General features: G+C 41.2%; 1 protein-coding gene across 1 annotated transcript in view; it reads right to left on the bottom strand.

Moving 5' to 3' along the window:
• CSMD1 (CUB and Sushi multiple domains 1) overlaps nt 1–23610 on the bottom strand; it is a 998673-nt gene that overhangs the window by 149835 nt on the left and 825228 nt on the right. The window contains exons 27-30 of the mRNA XM_081189289.1: nt 18101–18292; nt 14427–14565; nt 10750–10937; nt 5235–5429 (exon numbers count right to left, since the gene is read on the bottom strand). Coding sequence (XP_081045415.1) covers nt 5235–5429; nt 10750–10937; nt 14427–14565; nt 18101–18292 — 714 coding nt within the window. The remainder of the gene's footprint in view (nt 1–5234; nt 5430–10749; nt 10938–14426; nt 14566–18100; nt 18293–23610) is intronic.

Here is a 23610-nt window from a genome sequence, read left to right as displayed (position 1 = left end):
TGTGGGGAGGGCTAATTTCCAGATGTCTGGCAGGCGGGACGTGTCGTCACGCTTGTTCATGTTGTGAGGGTGTTTCTCTATCTCGATGGCTTCCATGATTATTCTCTTGTGGTGATGTTCCATGTTAAAGAGCAATTTGGAATCTGCAAAATTAATTTCGTGTCCTGTTTCTTTCATGTGTTGGTAAAGAGAGGAAGTTTTTTCTTCTTTTTTGACGGCATTCTTGTGTTCTGCGATACGTGCATTTATTCGTCTGTTTGTTTGTCCAATGTACGTGGCTGGGCAGACTTTGCAGGGTATTTCATAGACCCCTTGGTTTTCTAACTGGATTTTATCTTTGGGGTTTCTGAGGATATTGGCTAGCCAAGACTCTCATCTCCAGAACCAAACGCCTGGCTGACAAAGACCACTTGACAACTGAGTTACAGAATCTCTCAAATGTGTTAATCGCCAACGGATACCAACAAAACAGGGTTACGAAACTAATCCAAAAAGAAACACCCCCCAAAAACCAAGACACAGAAGAAAGCAATGGCATGGCCCTCCTTCCTTATATCAAGGGCACTACAGATAAAATTAGCAAAATCCTCCATAAACACAATATCAAAACAGCCTTTTGCACCAACCAAAAAATAGCCAATATCCTCAGAAACCCAAAAGATAAAATCCAGTTAGAAAACCAAGGGGTCTATGAAATACCCTGCAAAGTCTGCCCAGCCACGTACATTGGACAAACAAACAGACGAATAAATGCACGTATCGCAGAACACAAGAATGCCGTCAAAAAAGAAGAAAAAACTTCCTCTCTTTACCAACACATGAAAGAAACAGGACACGAAATTAATTTTGCAGATTCCAAATTGCTCTTTAACATGGAACATCACCACAACAGAATAATCATGGAAGCCATCGAGATAGAGAAACACCCTCACAACATGAACAAGCGTGACGACACGTCCCGCCTGCCAGACATCTGGAAATTAGCCCTCCCCACAAAAACCGACACCAGAACCAGAGGCACACAGAACGCCATCTCCAATCAACCACACCAGACCCAAACCCAGACCCTCTCCACAGATAAATTACAGACACCATCCAGTAGCCAAACCATAGTGGCACCTCCGGATGCTGCACCCCCCTGCAATCCCTACACAGATCTGGCTGGCACAGGGCACAAAACCACAGCTCGCCCCTATACACGAAGCCAAGCCAGAGCACAACTAAGTGCAGTACAGCCATCTTCTCAGAAAAACTCTTCACAAGCTCAAGAGGTCAAGACACGAAAGCTTTAGCAACTAATCCACACCTAATGACCCTCCTAAATGGTACTCAGAATATCACTCAAGAAATCTCTCAAGATATCCCTCAAGTAATTAATGAACAAAAGAAGAAAAGGCACACTAACCTGGGAACTTCCTCTCTGCCCAGAACGTTGGAGGCTATACACCACACCCCCCCAACAGTATTTATAGGAACTCAAACACTGAGATCCTGCTCTGTTCCAGTAACAAGAAGCCGAAAGCACCAGCCTGAAGATGACGAGTGAGACCTCGTCGAAACGTCGCCTAGACACCCCAACTCTTACACGGGAAGACACCCGAAGACAACAAAACCTGCATTCCTGTACCCGTGAAAATCTACGAAAGCATATATATATATATATATATATATATATATATATATATATATATATATATATATATATATATATATATATATTGCCAAAACAAACAAACAAAACCAGCTTTGGGAGTAATTTAGATTAGGAAAATATGACACAGGGAGACTTAAGCTGGAACCTTAAAATTTTACCTGAAGTTAACGCCTATTGAACTTTATGTGATGTAAACAAAATGTGGTGTAAACAAATATAGGATTGCACTGTTAAATGACCACTTCTCCAGCTCTACTTCCCTGATCTGATTCAAACCATAGATCTGGCTTATGCAATGTAACGAACAGGCCCAAGGTTATTCTGAATCACTGTTGCACAATCAACGTAATTGTACAAGTTAGTTCCATTCTGACGGCCCTGCAAAAATGATTTCTGAACTTGTCTGGAACATATATCCTTGAGCAAATGTGAGGGTTTTAGCTTTGAAAGCAGAAAATGAAAGTATCCCTGGAGACTTGATATTACAGAAGCCTTTGTGTGCAGAGAAGCAAGTGACACACTACTCTCAGATTTTCTTCTCTCAAATAGCACTAAGAAAATAAATAGCGATTTAGACCGAAATCCTCAACACATCCCTTCCCTAGTTACCAAGAAACATCCTTGAACGTAACTGCGTGCAAGTCTGCAGTCTGTGTGCAGCAAGATCGCTGTGGAACCGAGGTGCTAATTTGCCACTTCTCTGATGTACGCACATTTCACAGCTTCTCAACTGCAGCTTCCAAGAATGATATTCCCCATTCGAAAAACTCAGTGGTTTAAAGAAGACAGAAAGACACTTCTACCCACATGAGAAGCCTCCTCCCTCAACTTCTGCCAACTTCTCCTCCCCATGAGAGCTCAAGTGTCATATCTCATGCCAGAATGCCATGGTCCCTTGGCCCTCAAGAGTTACTTTGCAGACGGAAAAGACTAGTTGCATGAACTGAGTTCCGGTTACTCTTCGTTGGATCCAATACCATCTATCTATATTAGAGCTGGGCAAAGGTATAAAACCAGCCTTTTTATTTAAAAAAAGAAAACAATTTCAGGGATAGGTGAGAGAAAATGTGGCCTGACATTTTTCAGGGGAAGGACAACTTTCTTGTGTGATGCTACAGGGTGATAGTCTGTGCATATAGCTGGAAATATGTATGCATTTTATAGCCCAATGGGATTGTGCTGCAATGTTTGCTTGAAACACAGAAATGGAGTTGTCAGCAATCAGATGAAAGATGTCCATTATTTGCCAAAGGCTGCATCTTTCTTGTAGCTGCCAAGACTTTTTTCCTAGCAAGTAACTACATTCTCTTTAGATTTTTAAACCTGCATTCATATCCTGCTTTGAGACATAAAAGCTTTCAAGCTAAAATATAGGGAATAGCAGTTATTCAAGAAATAGAAATCCAGCATACTGCCTTCAAAATAATTCTAAATATAGTGCAATCCTGTAAGAGCCACTTCTTCAATGGGGCCTGCTTCCAAGATGAGGGTGTGCAGAATTCCAGACTTAAGGTGCAATCAAAACTCCCTACTGCCTCCAGGGCTCCGCAGAGAGGTGGAGCCCCTGCCATATCTGAAACCACATCGTTTCATTGACTTCAGAAAGGGGGCGGGATTATATACAGTTGCCCATGCCCTCCCTTGAAACGCACCTGTCTGTTCAGCAACCAGTGGGAGGACAGCTCAGCCTGAAGAACTGAATAGAATGACATCTCCACTCAATCCAACCCTTGAGACTGGTGTAAGGGGTGGTGGAGGTAGTAGCTGGACTGCTCTGTCAATGTATTCTCTTGAGAAGTAATTGATGTTTCAATAGGCTTCAGTATCTGGTTTTTAACCTTTTATTATACACTCTATCAATCAAAAGCTTTAAACTAACCCCCGTCTCATGCAATGAAATCATGAGCTAAACTTGAGGAATAATTTTCTGTTTTTAAACTGTATTGATATTTACTACTTTAAAATGTACTGGCATATCATTATCATCATCGACAATCATCATCAGCAACAATACTGCATCTCCATTGGCAAATACCTCTGGGAGGAAAACTAATAATTTGGAGAAGTTTTGGTAAGTCTTTAGATAAATAAGAAATAACAGAGCGAGAGAGAGAGAAAATCTTTCACAATTTATTGATTTAAGACATCTGTCCTTTCCCTCGGTGCAACTAGCATATTTTAAGTTATTTAAATATAAAAACAATTAGTGCTTCACTTTCAATAAAGCCCCATTAAGAAATCCATTCTGCCACAGGATGTCACTAAGGGCTCACCAACACTTCTGCTTGTTCCATGCCTTGAAAGCACAGGTCCAAGCAGTTTTTCACTTGTTGTGTGTCAGAGTGGTTTTCCCTTTGCCCCACTGCATTCCCCCAGAAAACCCACACTTTAGCAATAAATCAGAACAAATTTGATGGATGTTTGCTCTGATTCAGCACTAAGCCTGGGGGGGAAGCAGCAGGAAGGCCATCCGTCTGGCTTTACTAAATTAGAATTAGGTTCAACAGGATCTTCTTCATCTGCTAACTGAAGGAAGATTTAGGAACATAACATAGAAAGCTGCCTGCTATCTCATAGGACTATTTGCTCATCTAGTCCCATATTGTTTACTCTGACTGAGAGAAGCCTTGTGGGATCTCAGGCAATAGTCTTTTACTTCCACTCACTACCTGATTCTTTTAACTTGAGACACAAGGGATTGAACCTGGGATATTGCAGTGGGCACTCAACAGAGATGGGTTTGTGATAGGTATTTTGAGGTTTTAGATATATGGTAATGTTCATAAGTATACCAACCAAGCACATACATAGATCAGCACAAGAAGACCGACCTGAAACCATTTTGATTCCCAAACTGACCAAATGTTTTCCCTGCAAGGGGGGGGGGTCAGGGAGCCTCAGGAATTGAGTAATCAACATTTTAATGGGTGACAGACTATCAGCAAAGGCAATCAGATAACCAGGCAAACAGGAAAAACAACATTCAAATTTCTGTTTTAGACCGCCTTTTCTGTGATGTAGGTATGATGTATCTGGGGTGGTGGTCTTGAGCTACACCCCTTCTGTGATGTATATATGATGTTTCTGGGGGTGGTCTTGATCTACAGGGAGTCAATTTTAAAAGTCTTTATAAGGCCTTGTGTGCCATTGTTCTGGGTTCCTCCTCCTTTCCTGCAGGTGAGGGGAGCACCCTGTTGCAACAGATCAATAAAGATCAAGCTGCTTTGCTTCTCAATATTCTCTGCTTGGCCTCTGTTATTTTCTCCTACCAATAGGGAACCTACGTAAGGACTCTATATGGGCTCTTGGATACCCCATAAGGGAAAAGGGCAATTTTTGTTTACAACAAGTTCCTCCCCCAAAACACACTCCAGCCTTTCCTTTCATTATATCATTAGTAATGAGAACAGCAGTAAAGGTGAGCAGCAAAGAGGGTAGGTTTTTTCCCCCTCCCCTCCCCTTCCTTCCCCCATTGGCCCATCACACTGGCTCATGCTGGCTAATAGCATGGCAGTGCACATGGAACTAGTTCTTCCAGCCTGCAATTGCAGAGAGAAGCACCTTCCAGTTCAGTACATACCATTGCAAGATGGCAACACTCTGTTCCACGCAGGTTTTCCATCCGCACCAATCACACAAGTGATAGTGGAAGGATCGATAATTTTGTAGCCAGAATCACACTGGTAAGTAATACTCGATCCGAGTTTAAAGTCTGCTCCAATTCTGGTTCCATTCATTATGTTGCCAGGGTCAAAACAAGCTTCCCGTGGTTTTTCTAATTAAAAAGAGAAAGAGAGAGAAGAAGAATTAAGTCATTAGGGATGCCAGTCCACAAGCACTCGTGGGATAAAATGTAAGAATCAAGCTGAGCTTTCGTGATAATCACTCTTCATTTGAGTACTGTTATCACTTCCAAATATATTAGAGAAGCAAAAACATGAAAGGGGAGGACAGCAGTGTAGAGACCCCTATCTTTTCAGATAAGAGTCGGTGGATGAATTAGAGCAGATCCACACCATACATTTAAAGCACACCCAGCACACGTCTGAAGCACATAACTTCCCGTAAAGAATCTTGGGAAGCGTAGTTTATTAAGGGGGCTGCGAATTGTAGCTCCCTGAGGATGAAACTACAGTCCCCAGGATTCTTTGAGGGAAGTCATGTGCTTTATACATGTGCTCTATACGCCTGTTTCTCCAACGTACAAAGGGCCTCATGCTCTCTCAGAATATCGGTAACAAAGAGTGGCAAACAGCTGCAAGCCTGTAACTGGCCATGGATGAGAGTTAGGCTACAGGGGGTGGTGGGCATGTAAAAAGGTTAAAGAATATTGGGGAATGATTTATAATAAGCTGAAAAAAATGTTTAAAACAACCTTCCCAAAAAGACCAGGGGCCTTTTAGTTAGGAATAGTTCAGACAGAGGTTCCCGGTGTCAGAAAATATATATATATGTATGCAACAATGGCGGCTCGAGTTTTCTTTTGTGGGGTCCCAGGCAAGGAGGACTGGCAACTTCAGATGACAGAATATGCAGAACTAGCATGTTTAACATATATAATAAGAGAGCAAAAAGAACAAGTGGGTTTTTTTGCTGAGTATATGGAAAATAATTGCACACAGCTGAAAACGCTGGCAGCATTAAGATAAATTCAACAGTGTAACTAATATTTCAGTGATGTAAAATTGGAAAACTGACCAAAATGGCTATAGTAAAATACGCAGGATTGATAGACAAGTAAAATGAACCACGGAGGGGAAGGAGGGAAGTCTTTGGAAACTGGTATTATGTATAATGTTTATTTTGGAATGTAAAATGGAAAACTTAATAAAAATTATTGAGAGAGAGAGAGTTAGGCTAAAGGGAACAACTTAGGATTGATGCCCATGATTGCTTCAGGGCAAAGGGGAAAGGAACTAAGCTCATCCATGTCTTTGGCCTTAAAGCTATCACAGAGGATGGAGTGCCTTGAACTCTGGAAAGGAATGTGGTTTGCACATCTGGGGAATGGAAGGGGTGTGTGTCCTCTGTTGTTTGTTGACCCTTACTGTAGCAGGTTGAACAATGAACACATTTATTAACTGGAATAAATACAGGCCTGCAGCAGGCTTTCTGTTATTCCAAGAGAAGACAAGGGGAGTGGGAGTCTGTGTCTTGGGTCTAAGTATAAAATGCTTCCATATATAATCTGTTTAGTTAAGATATGCTTGGTGCTTTACTGGGCTAGTAAGAGTATTGGCCTAAGAGAAGGGAATCCTTTGCTTCTCTGAATGTTTAAATATGTTTATGCTTGCAAGTGGAGAATCTGAAGTTTTGGGTAAAAAAAAGTATAATGTTCTGTAAATACAGAACTAAGAATGATAATGTGTAACAGTAACATGTGAGAAGTCCAACTCTAGCTGAAGAAATCTGTTATTCTTTATGTTGCCAGAGCAATTAAAGGCATAATAAATAGAGACACCGTCCAAGAAAAAATGGCCCCATTTTTTTAACTATGCCAATGGCCAAAATCAAAACCAACAACTCAATAATATCAGTGGAAGGGTTACGCAAAGTAATATGTTTAAATGTTGAAAGTATGTGTATTTCTAGAGACAATGGATATAACAAACATCATTAGCTGTACTGCTGGATAAGTGTTTAATAGCTGTATTAAAACCAATACAAATTTTGTTTTTTAAAAATCAGTTCAGTTACAAGAAAGCTGTTATAGGGCTTAGTAGTTCAGTTAGAGCTGCTGCTTTTTATACTGGACGGGACAATTAAAATATTTGATTGGCAGGGTTTTTTAAATTCTATTGGCAATCATTGGCTCATAATTATAAGTCAATGTGCTGGCAAACGTAGAGAGAATTCAAACTCAGCAGTCGGAGAATCCTGACTGAAGTCCGATACAAGGGCAGCCATAGCATAGCTGAGGCTGTGTGTGGTCGTTGTGGTATGGTGACAACAAACAAACAAACAAAGAAAACAGTATGGCAAATAACAATCAGAACAGGATACACATCGAAGATTCAAGCCTTACTATAGGAGCACAGCCTTAGAAAGCAGGCTGTGTGTATTAAGCACTAAGACAACTGATAATTTGTGACCTATATAAATAATACAAGTATGTATTTGCTTTTGGTGCATAATTTATTCCACTTCAGCTAGTGATAGAGACGGGGGGGGGGGATTATGAAGGGCACTGAAGCCCCACAGCTGGCATTTAAAAAGATTTAATTCCCTAAATTGTACCAGCATTTCAGGGCTGCTTATGTACTATGTTTAAAGAACATTTTATGGAACCAGGGCACTTTGAAGCATGACTTAAAGAATAGGAAATATATCTTACAAAATGCTCAGGGTTCCAGCTACTCCAGTCCATTTTCCTTCTGTTTTCTCTCTACGCCCTGCCAAATATTCAGTGGTGTATGTTATATGCATGGACCTCAGGGAGCATGGCTGCCCATTTAATGTAGGCAGGGGGAGGGCTGTCCCTTGTAGCCCGGCAGTGTGACATCCTTTTAACATCCTTTCTATGCAGATAGCAGGAGCATGTGAACCCCTTTGAACAAATGAGCATTGTTTTAGAATGTTTATATAACTATATTGATAAAGCAGTTGTGGTACACATGATTCAACTGGGCTTTTCCTCCTTTTCTTTAATTACATCTGTCCTGTACATTTTGATACTATTTCCACAAAGAAACTAGAGCTGCTCTAAGAGAAAAAGGCTTGGGAATTCTAAGCACATATGCAAACCCAGGCAAAGAAAAACAGCTAATGAGACAAGAGAAATCTGCATGTTCACAGTATCTTTTCAGAAACAACCCAAAAGGTATTATGCAAATGCCTATCTCCTGATTGGCCGGGAACGTCTGTCAGATAAAGCAGAAATATTCTCATTTTATATAGCTTTGAGAAATAAACAACATGTATGCAAATTGGTCTTCAAATAATCTGCACCCAGAATGTATGAAACTGTTATGTATTAAACAGATGTACATCATTTTCTCGTATTTAAATTGTGCAAGTCATTTCTGTTTGAGAAGATCTTCCCTCAAGAGCAGTTCTTCTTCTTTTTTACTCGGCATAAAAGCCTTTTAAGCGTGCAAGAAACCAAGCAGACAAACAAAAAGTAAGTGCATTCATCAAATCATAAAACCTTTCCAGAACTGAGATTCTACTGTGCACACTCCCCCCAAGAAAGATTCAGAATCTAGCATAAGCAGTTGCTTCCAGTACTGCCAGTTTATGAATGGAAGGCTTCTTCCATTCCTAGAAGGGACTTGGGTCCAGCAGAGGCTCCTGCAAAAGGAAAAGGGGAGGCAATTTTGACTGATCCCCCTGCAGTCTCCAGTGCTAACTCTTCTGCTGTTCTGAAGGGTCCCTGAAACCTCCAAAATAGCTGTAAGTGGACACTGGAGAAGAAAGAGAAAATGAGGAATCCCGTTTCCCTCAGAACAACATTCAAATGGAACCCAGAGGGCACGTCTCGATCCAATGCTGTGACTTACTTATGTGGCATGGTACATTGGTCTCACTGCATCAATAAAACATATAACCAGTACTTGGCTTAGGTGTGTTAGGTACAGCAGCATAATAAGAGTTAGGGTTCTGCACAATATGTGTTATTTATCCACAAGTAACTTCTCTGAACCCTGCTGTTTGTGTAAGGAGGAAGCATGAGCATACCTTACATATATACGCATGCACAACATATATACAATGCTACCTCTACTTATGTTCCACCTCTGTGACGTTAACATGAGACTGCTGGAGGTGAAATAGTTAAACAGGTTACCCAATCAGCACTCAGGGGGGTGGAGTCAGAGGGAGTATAAAAGGGGGCGAAGGGGAGGGGCGAAGGGAGGAATTCGTTGGGAGTTGGGTGGTTGGTTGGAGTGGGAGTGAATTGGGATAGAGTTTGTGGGTAGGTTGAGTTAGTATAGCGAAATAAGCTGAGTCAGGAATAGTTAGGGGCAAGGCAGACAAGTAAATATCTGAGAGGTGGTTTAGTGAGTGACAGCAGGTAGCAGAAGTTATAGGTCTGGATAGGCACCCCATGATTGTAATTGACCGATACCGTTTATGAAACCACACGCTTGTTAAACTGCAATAAATAAACAAAAGTTTGTGTTCCAATTTAACCCTGACTAGACTCAGTATTGTACCAGGTAGGGCCTGGGTGGTGGCAGCAAGAAATAAAGTGGTGGCACAGGGATCAATAGACGGTGAAACGTCCAGGGACCCTGTGTGATCGCCACAACCTCCGGTTACGTATCCTTTGGGATACATACGCGGCAAACCCGGAAGTATTTTTCTGGGTTCACAGCACGCGCATGCACAGAAGCGCTCTACACGCCGTGCGCATGCACAGAAGTGCTAAACCTGCGCAGAAGCATCATCTCCAGATACGCACACCTCGGGATCTGACCCGTGCGCAACTGGAGGTACCACTGTATATCCCATATATTCCCCTTGAAGAATACCTGAAAATTTAATGTAGCTTGGAGGCAAACAATGAAGTATCAGGATGCAGAAGACTGGCCAGGTTTTCCATTGGAAACAATGGCAAACAAAAATGAACTGTAACTACAGAAATGTATGAACCAGTTGCAAATTAGCAACTAAACAAATGAAGTAAATGATGTATGAATAAATAAATATATTTTTAAAAAATAACTGGACTAAAAAATGGCTTCCACATCTATATACAGCATGGCTCTAAAAATGGCGTTCAAGTGTTTCGGGAGCAGGGAGTTGTCTAAAAAAGAGCTTTCCATCACAAATGGATGACCTCATGGCTTTTTTTGTAGCCTATGTAAATGCCTTTCCTACAAGAGCTTACACGATAAAATCAGTTCAGCTGATATGATTATAATGATGTTGGTTCTTTTTGTGATCATAGCCACTTTGATGATATGCACCATACATGAGAGAGTAACGCCATCAATATTCTTCAGCTATACTTGATTACGAATCTGTATCTAATTTTCACAAACTTTGTCAGAAACTTATGCATGATCCCTCACAACATGTCAAGTATAACTAGATGGGGGGAAATCTTGTGTTTACATTTCATGTGATGATACATATTTTGTTAAATTTACCTTTATATTCAATGGCAAATCCTGACATGCCGACGGAAGCATCACTACGAAATGCCAGAAATAGGTTATTACCACTGCTTTCTATTCTTTCAGGTGCCTGCGAGCCTTGAAAACTGCCAATTAGAGGGCTGTTGGAATCTTCTCCTTCATAAATATGCAAAAAATCATAACTGGGTTCCATGTTGAAACTGAAATAGAGAAGCAAGAAATAAAATGTCTCTGTTGTTGTTGTTGCTTAAAAAAAAGATAATGGCATCAACATTCCAACTCTACTTCTAAGATTTGTGGTGCACTTTTATAAAGGATTTCTCTCTCCCACACTCTAAAGTTTGAACAAATGGTAAAGTCTAACTTATTATACTGCAATTTATTTCAGAATGCCACACTGTTATTTTGCTCAAGCTCCCCCAACTATTCCTTATTAATACTTATCAGAGAATGTTTTGGCCCTCAGTGTTTTCTGGATAGGCACAAGAAGATGGGCAACTAAAATCCTATATATGCCAACCCAAGCTGCATTTTCATGGGGAAGAATCTGGCATGGAGCCCTTTGCCTCTATATATTTTGCCTATTCCTTAGATTCCAGTGGCTTAAGGGTGTTTCCTATGTGGTCACAAGTCTTCTCAGAACTCTTTGGGTCAGGTTGATGTTTCATTTGAGGATGATAATGTCACTATCTACTTTAACAGTAGCTTAACTGGAACTATTAACTGATCCCTAGAAAGCAGTTTTAACTAAAGTAATTGGAACTTCTTTTGTAACTCCTTCAAAGTTTAGAAGCTTAAATTACTTTTGTGGGTTTTTTTGCATTTATCAACATTCTGTGTCTCTCTGCCTTATCCACATACCTACCTACCTATTACTAAACAGGTCCAACACCATTGTTTACTGGAGTTTAGGGAATCAAGACATTTACTTTACTCAAAAAATTGTGCAAATTAATCTGTTTGAGATGAACTTTAAATGGAAATTAAGACGTTGATCCCAGCACATGCCTGGGAGTGCTCAAATCAGGTTTTTAAAATGCAAAACCCACACAGGTCTTCACGAATACCAGGCTGAATTGCTAAAATATCTCAGCACTGAGCAAACAAAGTTATCTATTGGGCAGTAAAACTGCCACCTGAGTCTCACGATGCCCCGAAACAAAGTTATGGAACCCTGCAGCATTGTTACAAGGGTGGTATTTTGAAGGGAAATGGCAATAACTGGATTACTAAGAAGAGACTGTGACAACTTGTAGCTGTAGCAAAATTACACCACTTTCTTCCATAAGTTGTAACATTACTATTATCATTCGCACCCCTGATCACTGTAATGGTACCCGTTATTATGGCCTGCAAATGTTGTTGTGGAAGTAGAGGGGCATTTTTGGCTCAGTATCAGAATATTCTGAGTGCAGTAAGTCCCTTGAGAAAGAGAAAACTACAAACTAAGCATAGTCCTAACAACTAGGAATATAAACAGGAGCCCAGCACTTGGTAATTGTGGTTCTACCCGTATTTTTCTTAATTGACTGATTTGGTATTTTGGGGGGAGTCTCCCCATAGAGCATAGTGCAGGGAGATGCCATAGGAAGACAAGATTCAGTAGAAATTATGAGCAGAATTATCTTCTATAAAATGCTCCTGATCTCATATAACATTTGGGGTAATATAGTTGTAGCACCAAAAAGGAAATAAAAAGCAGAAAACCCAAACTGGTGAAAGCCAATATTTATGGTAAAAAGCTGATAGAGTTTGGAAAATATAAAGCAGTCTTTGGGGAAGTAGAGATTAATTTCTCCTGCTTTTTTACCTGTATCAAAATATATTTTTAAATGTTGTCTCCCCACTGCCTGATTTGCACTTGGTGGGGGTTATACTTTTTCTGTTGCTTTGAGTAAACTAGTACAGTAATATAGATACTCAACACCTTTAGCATGCGGTGATTACATCCCACATTCACTTTAATTAATTCTTATACCCTGTTAATGAAATTTTCAAAGAAAGGGGGAGGGAGAAGTGCCGCAGAACAATCTATTCCCTTATGTGTATGGAGTGCTGGTTAGAAGAAAGAAATGTACCTTTCTGTAGCTCTTCAGGATCAAATATGACACACACACCTCCCAATTTAAGAAGGCTGCAGTCAGTCAAGAGTTCTCACACTGACTTCAAGAGATGGACTAAATCACAGATGTACTAATACTGCCCTGTATCAGCAGTAGCAAATCACATTTTGTGTCCTTCCTAAGCTGGTGTGCTAGCAGCTCTATTGAAAAATTAAATCACTGCATTGGACGTCCTCACTGTTCTACGGCTTTCACAGTGTGGAAGCCCTGTGCAATACTTATTTCCACTTTCTCTGTCAATATATGGATAGTGACATTGTCCTGAAGAAGAACGTATACAGATATCCCCTAGAATACCTTGTGGCATATGTACCAACAGTTTGGGAAGCTCTGTTCTAAGTGCAACTTAAAAAGGATTTACTTGGCAGATGACACTAAGCTCTAATGCACAAGTTGTGTATTTAGCACTATTAAAGCAAACATATGAAAATTTTCACTCACCATACCATAAATCTAACTGTATAAATATACTGCTATAAAGTTACACTGTCTGTGACTAACCAGGAAGGAGACCTCAGGAGGCTCTGTGAAAATGTCAAGTCATTGTATAGTGGTACTAAAAAAGTAAATGTCATGTTAGAGATTATTAGGAAATGGACCGAACGTGGAGCGCAAATACTCATGATGTCTTTATAAATCTATTGTGCAAAGCATTCACAATATTGTGTATAGTTCTGTGTATGGCCCCATGTCAAAAGGAGAGAAAGGGGAAATCAAAATAATTAAGGGCACATTCTTTATCAGAAAACGCAGCAGGGCTTTTTTGCATGGGGGGGGGGAAGCAATGATAAAATTTTATAAGATTAGGGGGGGGGAATGTGAAGAGCTTAGGCAGAGAGAAAATGTTGCCCCTCTTTAGAACTTGGGCAATCCAACAACGTTGTCTGGTAGTAGCTTCGGGACGGACAAAATAAAGTAGTTCTTCACACAATGCATAATTAAATTATAGAACATACTGCCGCATGATGCCATGATGGGCATTATCTTAGTGGATAACTTAGTCTATCAGCAACTATTAAGGGGAACCTTTTCCCCTCTGAATATCAGCTACTAGGGGAAAACAGCAGAAAAGGCAGGTGGGGGGAGTTTAATAAAACCTAGTTTCCAGCCCTTACCTCCTCTCCCTCTCCATTTTAGTCAAACCATGGTCCCCTGTAGCCGTCTAAGGAGAGTAGCTAAGAAAGCCATCGCAAAAAAGTAAAGCAGCAAGACCCCCTCCAGCACCCCTGTAATTTTAGCATTGGGACTCATAGAATCGAAGAGTTGGAAGGGACCCTGAGGGTCATCTAGACTCAGGAGCTTTGACGCCCTTCTGGCAGGCATTTGCTCACTGTTGAAAGCAAAACTAGATGCCCCCCCACAGCGCTTCTCTTAAGTTCTTATTCGCTTCTAAATCTTCCTGTAGCACAACACAGAACGTTCTAAATGAAGGCTGTAAGGCATTGCTTGGGGGGGAAAGTAATTAGAAATGCTATGAAGTGATAAATGATGTGATTTTTTGAATGTGACATTTAAATAAATACATGCTGTAAAAAATAAAAAAAAGCATGGCTCTAGAAATGGTACCTTTTGAATATCAAGGCAATGACAAAATCAGGGTTTACTTTTATTCTCCAGTCACACTCCTTCCCAGGAGGATACGGCTGCGGGTAGTTTGGTGATAAAATAACACCTGCCGGGCCTGTGAGGTTTCCACCACATGCAGCTGTCACAGAACACAGAGGAGAGGAAAGCAAAATTGATCACAATGGTCACACTAAGCACTGGCAATTGTCAAAGTAAGTTGAGACCTTATACATTTAATTATTCCTTTCTAGCATCTTACTTTTTAGCTAATTGCTATTCAATAATCCAAGAGCAAGAAGAACTAAGCACATATAGGAATGTGTGTGTTTGCAACGTGTTTACGTACGCATGCATGTACTATGTGCATACAGTATATCACTATCCAATATTACCCTTCCCTTCCCCCAGATATGTACACCATGTGCAAGTCGAAACAGCATAACAGGGACAAAGATTCTAGCCTAGTCCACTATTGGACTAGGTTTTGCAAGGTACACACTGTTAGAAGTTTTTTTTGTGTGTGTGTTTTTAAAGAAGTTAAATGCTCTCTGCATGTATGAAGCAGCTACCACCTTATTCTGATACAAGAGGGGTAGCCAACCCACAAACCATAGGCTGGCTATGGCCCACCGAGCCACAGGAAGTGGCCTGCCAGCCCCCACAGCTTTATCCCCCCCCCCCCGTTCTCAGTACTGTGGTTCTCAGGACTTCAATTGAGAGATAAAGCCCTCTGCTTGTTCAGTAGAGATCACTACCTAAAGGTCAGCCAGAGGGCTTCATTTCCCAATCCTAGCGCTGACCACCACCCTGCTAAAATTAGGAGATAATGAGCTATGTCTGCTATTTAGAGATAAAGAGGAAAAGGCAGCATCCTCAACACTGGGGAGGATTGCAAACACTGCCTTTCTCTCTCCACAGCTACAGAGGAACTGTGTGCAGGACTGCTGCCAAAATCTGCCATTCTAATACTGTAGAAATGAAACACAACAAAGCAAATAACAACAAAGCATTAATAAATCAGCTGCAAAATAATAGGAGAAAGATAAGGTAAGACAGAAGCAGCAACATAGTCATTTCACATCCAGGTTCCTAAAACCTGATGGAAGAGAAAAGGAACATCTGTAAAATATGTCACGTATCAGGAGCAGGGGTTGGGGTAGCAAAGACGTATGAAAGGAGAGATTTTGCTTATTAAATAGGTCAAAGTATGACAAATTGTTAAGGCCTTTCCTTTGAAGTGTGACAAGTACGAGTGGCGCTGTGGGAAAAACCTCAGCACCTAGGACTTGCCGATTGCATGGTCGGCGGTTCGAATCCCTGCGGCGGGGTGCGCTCCTGTTGCTCGGTCCCAGCGCCTGCCAACCTAGCAGTTCGAAAGCACCCCCGGGTGCAAGTAGATAAATAGGGACCGCTTACTAGCGGAAAGGTAAACGGCATTTCCGTGTGCGGCTCTGGCTCGCCAGAGTAGCTTCGTCATGCTGGCCACGTGACCCGGAAGTGTCTGTGGACAGCGCTGGCTCCCGGCCTATAGAGTGAGATGAGCGCACAACCCTAGAGTCTGTCAAGACTGGCCCGTACGGGCAGGGGTACCTTTACCTTTACCTTTATTCGAGATTTATTTAAAATTACATCCTGTTCTAACCAGGAATTCTTCTCTGGGAAGTGAATTCCATAATTTGGGTTCCAGGAACGAAAACGTTATATTTTGGGTAAGTGCAAAACAACCCCAAACCATAGTCACACTATCCTATGGAAGGAAGGCCTATTGAGAAGGTATTAATAATGTGTCTGGCTATTCCTCTAACAAATTCCTTCAGCAGTGCAGAGCTTCTGCATAAAGAAACATTCAAAGCTGAGGATTTGTCTATATTCTCGTCTATCTTTCTTTAGACAAAAGAAAGCCAATAAAATCACTTTACTTGATTAAAAAAAGATGTCTCCCAATCCTAGTATCCAGGCAGACACTAACAGGAAAAAAAAAAACAATTCTGTGCTGGCAGGTAGGCAACTAAATCTGCAATCATGCACTTAAAATTAGGGGTCTTGTTAACAGTGGTACTGAACACCTATAATTCTCATTGTAGTAACAATAGTAATCAGTCCAGGCGGCTATTTTGTTTAAAAATAGATCACGCTAACAAAATAGCTCTTTTGTAAGTTATTACTCTAGTGAAGACTCAAAATTTTTCCACATCTTCTGATGACTCAGCCTGAGGTAAAATACAGAGCTGCTCTCAGAGAAGTTATAAAATGTGAACGCAGCAAAAAAGTGAAGAAAAAAAATTAAACAAACATGAATGTCTGTTTGACAACAGTCAGAATGCTAAAAAGAAGAGCTATTAAATCTCAGCTACCCTAGTATACAAGAGTAATACTTTGTGAGTATTTTAAATGCTCTATTTTATTCTGCCTTTATAGAAGCTCTGAGGCTTGAAGTACTGCTATGTTTAGTATAATGAACATTTTAAACTACATAATCCTCAAGGTCATCCTTCTTAGTAAAATACACTTATGGTACTTCGCCATAATGACTCTCCTAAATGAACTATTTGCATCAAAAACAAACAACAAACAAAGGAAAACCAAATAGGCTAATCAGTCGGCTTTACATCCCTTGTCTAAAGGTCGAACTAGAGATGACATTGCTTCCATTGGCTCCAATGGCTTTCCCCCTTGAAATGCAAATAGCAGCTTCAGAGAGTAATGACAGAAAGAGAAAGAATATATTCTGTCGCCAGGCCCACAGTCCTGTGGCTTTCCTTTGGCTGCTATTTAAGTAACAGTATTGTGAGTGTTAATTACATTCACACCACTGACTTCACATCTATTTGGCTCTAAGTATTACTTCTTTCTGATACACAAGCAAGTCTGGCCTTTCCTCTTCATTTCCACAACGGAAAATTTAGTTCGCACTCAAGATTATGTAGAAGGGGGCTGCTATGTTAGCATTTCAGTGGCAATGGGGGGAGGCTGCTGCTTGGAGGGGCAAAGGAACAGAGAGGTCAGCATGGTGTAAACAAACCAGCAGGACTGCTGGATTGGCTCCGCTAGTGCTTTTGCACCGCGTTGACCTCCCTGATGCCAGGTTCCTCCCTTTCCCAGTAAGCAGGTACAGTGACTCTACCCCACCTGACAACTCACTTCTGTGATTAAGGCAAACCAAATTGCTGCTCCTAGGGGTCATAAGTGAATTTCCAACAGTTCGCCATGACAAAACTCCTGCTTTTTCAAACTACCCAGCAAAACTGTGAAACTCCTCCTTCAAGTATGTTTCTCACAGAAAATGGTCCAAGGTTGAACTCATCCTATTCAGGATGCATAGAAGGGGTAGATGATTTGGAATACCATGCAAAGGCAGAACATTACTGGTTTTTTTTCCAGCTAGTCATCTGTTTGGGCAGTACCACATGGCACATGCACTAATGTTATAGCGCACGGGAACAATTACATTACAAACAGTGGTGAAAGTTTATCTCGATCTAGGCCACAGAAGATTAACAAATGGGCCCAAGTGTTTAAGGACACAAAAAGTAATCTATTTTCAGTCTAAGCCACCACAACCACGTCTGCTGCATTAAGTGTTACACCACCCTGAATGACCCAGTTTGAATATCAGAATGCAGTGGTATCTTAGATTAAAACCTTAAAGAGAACCTAACATTCCATCTCAATACCTATACATGTAGGTGCATCAGGTTGCCAAAAGAACCGATTATTCAGCTGCACACAAGTAATTTTATCCTGCCCTTGGAGCTGATACCCTGGGTCGCACTGGAAGGTGATGGCATCCCCAGGTTCTCTGCTGTCTCCATATCTGCTGCCGTTCTGAGGAGTTCCAGGATCGTTACAGGTTGATGCCACTGACGCTGCAAATAAAAATAAGAAAACCAAAGTTTCAGATACATATTATGAATATTTCAAAGCCTTGCATTGCACTACATGTTTTGTAACAGAAACATTTCTTTGTTATTTGTGTGTTATGTCAGGAAAGTTGTGTATATGACTGCTTCTGTAGGAAATTGCCCACTGTGATGGATCATGTTCCAATTTCCTTCCAATTTCCTCCGGGAAGGGTAATGATGGCAGGTTAGAAAATAACATTAGGGTTTACATTTTCTGTACAACTAACCTACCAAAATCATTCTTATTGCCTTTAATACTTCAGCTGTCAGTCATCTAAAATTCACCACCATTTTTGGAATAGAACAAACAGAATAATACACCTAATGTCTTTTTGGTTTTATGAATGTATTAAAGAAGAAAACATACCCAAAGTAAAAAATAAAACCAAATGACATTTCAGAATTCATTCATTCATTTATTAATCACATGGAAATTAAATCATTTTGCTGGGAATATTGCATACCATGACTTCAATTTAAGTCAAAATCTGATTTTAATACTTGCATCCAAATTTCCCAATAATAAGAATGGTTATAAGTACAGTTACCCAAACATGCTTACAAGCTCTCTTCAGATCTTCCTGGTCAATGTGGAAGGTCTGGGGGTGGGTGGGTGGAAGTCTGAAGAGAGAATCGGGAGCCAACAAAAGTCACAAAGTCACAGTGATATTTCTCTTGTATATCAAAAGCCTTCTGAGGATAAAATGAGCTTTGGTGTCTGTAGAAAGCGAAACCTGTATCCAAATCACAGCTGAGTATTTTACCTGCTAGATATGTTTATTCCCCCCCCCCTCCTTTCTAAACTGACTATTTTCAAATCAGACAGAAAGTTGTTAATACATGTTATTATTATTAATACTAATAAAAGAAATAATGTAGCAACAATATTCAAGGATAGTTAAAGAAAAGTTCTCTACCACAAGCTTCAGAAACTATCATGTAACTAGTCACCAGAAATGAGTGATTCAAATGAACATGTCAGCTGAGAGCAGATCCCCTCTCCCTTTCAAATACCAAGAATTATTACTCTTGGGCTGAACTGAAAAATGAGGATGGTGGCATCCCTAACTACTGCTTCTCTCAAGGCTCAGTCACTGTACCTCTTTGCAAGATGGTGACCATCCCTGTCAGATGCCTGGGGAAATGGGTCAAAATTTCCCCAGCTGGCTAAAATAGTGATGCTAACTGCAGAGTAGAACTGGGCTATGAATAAAAAGGTAGCAGGAAGACTAGAACAGGGACTCTTTAATATCATATTCCCAGCAATCCAAATAATGGAAATGTAAGTGGTTTGGAGTTCAATTGCCGAATGAGAACAGACAATCCTTTATTTCCCCAGCAGGGCTTAGAACTGCTGCAAACATTATGTCACCATAGGGAGAGGCATTCCTTCACTGAATTCCCATCATGCGGCCCTGCTCATCTATTTGAATTCACCACATAAGTCAGAGAGATAGCATCACTAAGTCTTCTTCCCACAGCAAGTCACTGTCATTGGCATTGATTGTGCAAAAATAAATTCACAACAAGATGGTTCTGATACTCATACTTTGTCTTGGTCTTGGTCTGTTGGTGCAGACTCCTCCTGCCAGCACCACATGGAGTTCTCCTGAATTCCTCATTCTTGTTCTCATAACACATTGCCCCCCCCCCCGCCAAAAAAACACCTCTGTACCACATCATGCCCACATTGCCCTGGTAAACTCTCCTCAGTTATTTGTAGGGTCTTTTATCTTGTATATGTTTATGGGCTAATAGCCGTAAATAAATAAATAAATAAAATTATCTTGTATATGGCTTAATGGCAGGGCCATCACTTCCCTATGCCCTTTTGTCTAGCGGAAAATAAGCTCAGACTGTCAGCTATGATTAAACCCCAGCACTCAAGAATCTAGAGGGGGAAATTGGCACCCACAGATCTTGGGGGGGAGGGTTCCTCTTCCCCCACTAACTCATAAGAATATCCTTATATGTAATGAGTGCTTTCTTACTTCCCTGTTCAGATTGTATGGTATTAAGTACCTACTGTAGGCATTTCACAGTTCATTACAAACTCACCAACATATTCCTCTATGATTGCCATTATCATATAGTGATGGCATATACGGTATCTGAATGCACACGAAAGCTTATACCCAGAACAAACTTAGTTGGTCTCTAAGGTGCTACTGGACATTTTTTTTATTTATTTCGACTGCGTCAGACCAACATGACTACCTACCTGAATCTATTATCTATTAGGGCAGTTGCAGTGTTCAGTCATCAGAGTGAGAGTTAACGCTAAACTTTCAGGTGTTAACACAACAAAAGTGGCAGAGCACCTCCTTTGCATACAAAAAAGCCCAGGTCAAATCCGGGGCATCTCTGGTACGCTTGGGGAAACCCCATGTCTGAAACCATAGTGAGCAACAGATTACATGTAATTTGTACTTTAGTTCACAGAGACCTTGGAAAGGGAGGATTTCCCTTCCATCCTGCCACAACTGAAATGCTAATACAAATGAGGCTACTCAAGAGGGAATACTAATATTACTTTCATGCAAAACAAATGCCATTCACAGAAAAAAATCATTTTGAAAATATCTCACAGCGGCCTGGCAAGAGCACACAGCATAGCCTGCCACAGTCATGATCCACGTCCCTACATCTCGTCAGGCAGTCAGCGGGAATCCAACAAGGCAGACGCAGAGACAGATGCTGCTGCTGAAACAGTCTTTTTGCCAGACTATGTCCTGTGGCTCTTGAAACTGACAAATGTGCTCAATGTGCAGCCAGTGATGCTTAAGATCATCCTAGAGGAGCGAGGAGAGGCAGCGACATACTCAGCGACAGCAGTGGCTGGCTCCCAAATTGCTAATCCAATCAAAAGAATTTGTTAATTTGCTTTGTTTACCCTTTTCGCTCAGCTTCCATGTCCCTTAATGAATGTCTTTAAGTAGGAACATGGCTCTCTTTCTGACCAGTTGGTTAGCTGATATGATCATTATCATCTGAAGCCCCATTCCCCCAGGTGGGCTGCACACTTCTGCCTACTCTTCTTATCAAGCTTCACATTATAGTGCCTGGTGATAATGTTGCCATTATAAGATCTGGGCCATTACAGACTCTTGAGCAGGTGTAGCACTTCTCTTCTGATGGCTGTTAAGTGATGTGTGGTTATGGGCCATCCCAATCTCTGCCGAGCGATGCAGGATTCCAGGGGTCTTGGCACTTAACCAGGGTTCGTGTTTGGAATGGGACATAGTGGAGACCGTAGTGTCTTTAAGATATATAGTTTTATTTACACATGTGCACACCCAAGCCATTATGGAAGAAGTGCAGAATCTTACACACTATGAGTGTCTGCTGCTGCTTCTCCCATAGCTTCAGCAAGATTGATTCCAGAGTCATAACCAGCCATGTCCCTGGTCTTCCACATGCAATCCTGCCCCCACTTCCTTCATACTCTTTCCAAAAAGCTCCTGCAAAATTCCTGTGGTGACATCACACCCCCTGTAACCCTGGCAACCTCCCCCTCCCTACTATTTTGCCCCTGCCCACTACTCAGGGCCAGGGGAAGGACAGCATCTGTAGTATCAATTGCTCTAAATGACCTGGTCTTGTCTGTATTTTTACACTGTTAATTTCAATGTCTGTTACCTTCCTTCTCTAAACACTGATTTAAAACCCAACACCCAGGAATCTAGGGGGAGGCAGGGCACCCAGAAACCTGGAGAAAGCAGGGAATCTACAAATCCATAACAGTATTTTGGCATAAAGGTGCTAACCAAAGATACAGTAAGTAAGCCATTGGCCTCTTGATCTAAGGTAGAAAATATTTATTTGTTGTGTTTATTTTTATCAGACACAGATACAACTGAAAACAAAAAAAAAACATAAAGAACAAAAATCAGAGCAGACTGGGTGGGTTCATAATGTAGTTATTGTGTCTCTACAGGAGTGGGAATCACCTGCTATCCTTCCTCTAGAAGCCCACCCTGGATTCATGGACACACAACAACTCCTGGTCAGTAGTCCCTACCCTTTTTAGGTACAGTACTGGAGAAAGTCATGGCACAGCAGTTGCAGCCATTCCTGGAGAGTACTGATTATCTAGACTGGAAGGAACTAGCCAGGCATATAAATTAAGAGCAACCTAGTGTGGGGAGCTACAGAGAAAACCAGCGGACAAGGTGAGTTAAGCAGATGTGCAAGTTCAGCAGCAGGACAAGGAGGTCAGGGCATACCACTCCGCCCCTCGTTTCCATTATCTAAAGAAAACCTCAAACCCCCAGTTAAGTAAATTAAACTACAGCATTTACTGACATGTTCTGCATTTTGTATATTTGCATTTCCAGCGCCCTGTATTTCGATGTTTTGAATGTTTGCTGTAAGCTGCTTTGGGCCCAGCTCATTGTGGAAAAGCAGCATACTGTATATAAGTAAACTCAATCAATCGAAAACAATGGTGCAGGTAGAATTCCAGTAGGGATGTGGAGACTCCCCTGCGTTTCACATGTACAGCTATCTACCTGTTGAACAGATATCGTGGGCATTTCTGATGTGCAATAAGCTCCAGGTTCTCTGGGAACAAGTATTTCCCCCTATTAGGTCAAGATGGCAGACTTGGAAAAGCTAATAGGAATAGGGAGGTTGATGATTGAGATCTAGATACCCCTCACTTCCAACATAATAACTCCTTGCTGTCAGGGAGAATGAAGGACGAGGGCAGAAAAACATTGTTCTGAGGATTCTTGGGGTGGGTTGGGGATGAACAGTTATCCTACCGTGCCAATGATACTTCCCCGGTGGCTGGAGGGATCCTGGTAGTGGGTGATTACTGACTGAGTGGTTGGTCTCCAGCTCTAGGCACAGCGCACAAGGACATCATCAATCTTCTGGCCTGGCAGTTGCATTGACAGTAGTCCTGGTTGACTAACCACCCACCAAGGCTGTTAGGAGCAGTTTCACACGACTGATTGTGTTAAGACTTGCCTGCAGCCTTCAATAGTACAGCTCATTAACTGCTGCCAACTCCACGGACCTAACACAATTCATGGGACTGCTCCAGCTTGGTTCTGATTCTTTCTAGAATGGTTTAGGCGTATCAAGCATTTAGTGCTCAGCCAACAAAGGCAATCCATCTAAGCCAACAGCTAACCACTTCAACAACAGGGAGGGTTAACTGAAATAAAGCAGATTTAAATCATCAAGAAAACAGGTCATTTTAGACCAAGTTTCCCATTGATACTTCAGATAAGTTTTGCATCTCTCTGATTTTTCATGCTTCCTTCTGTTTTCTT

This window comes from Podarcis bocagei, assembly GCF_964188305.1.
Source record: "Podarcis bocagei genome assembly, chromosome: 3".
NCBI lineage: Eukaryota > Metazoa > Chordata > Lepidosauria > Squamata > Lacertidae > Podarcis > Podarcis bocagei.
The sequence above is the reverse complement of the archived record's forward strand: the minus strand, read 5'-3'. Positions and strand labels throughout refer to the sequence as shown.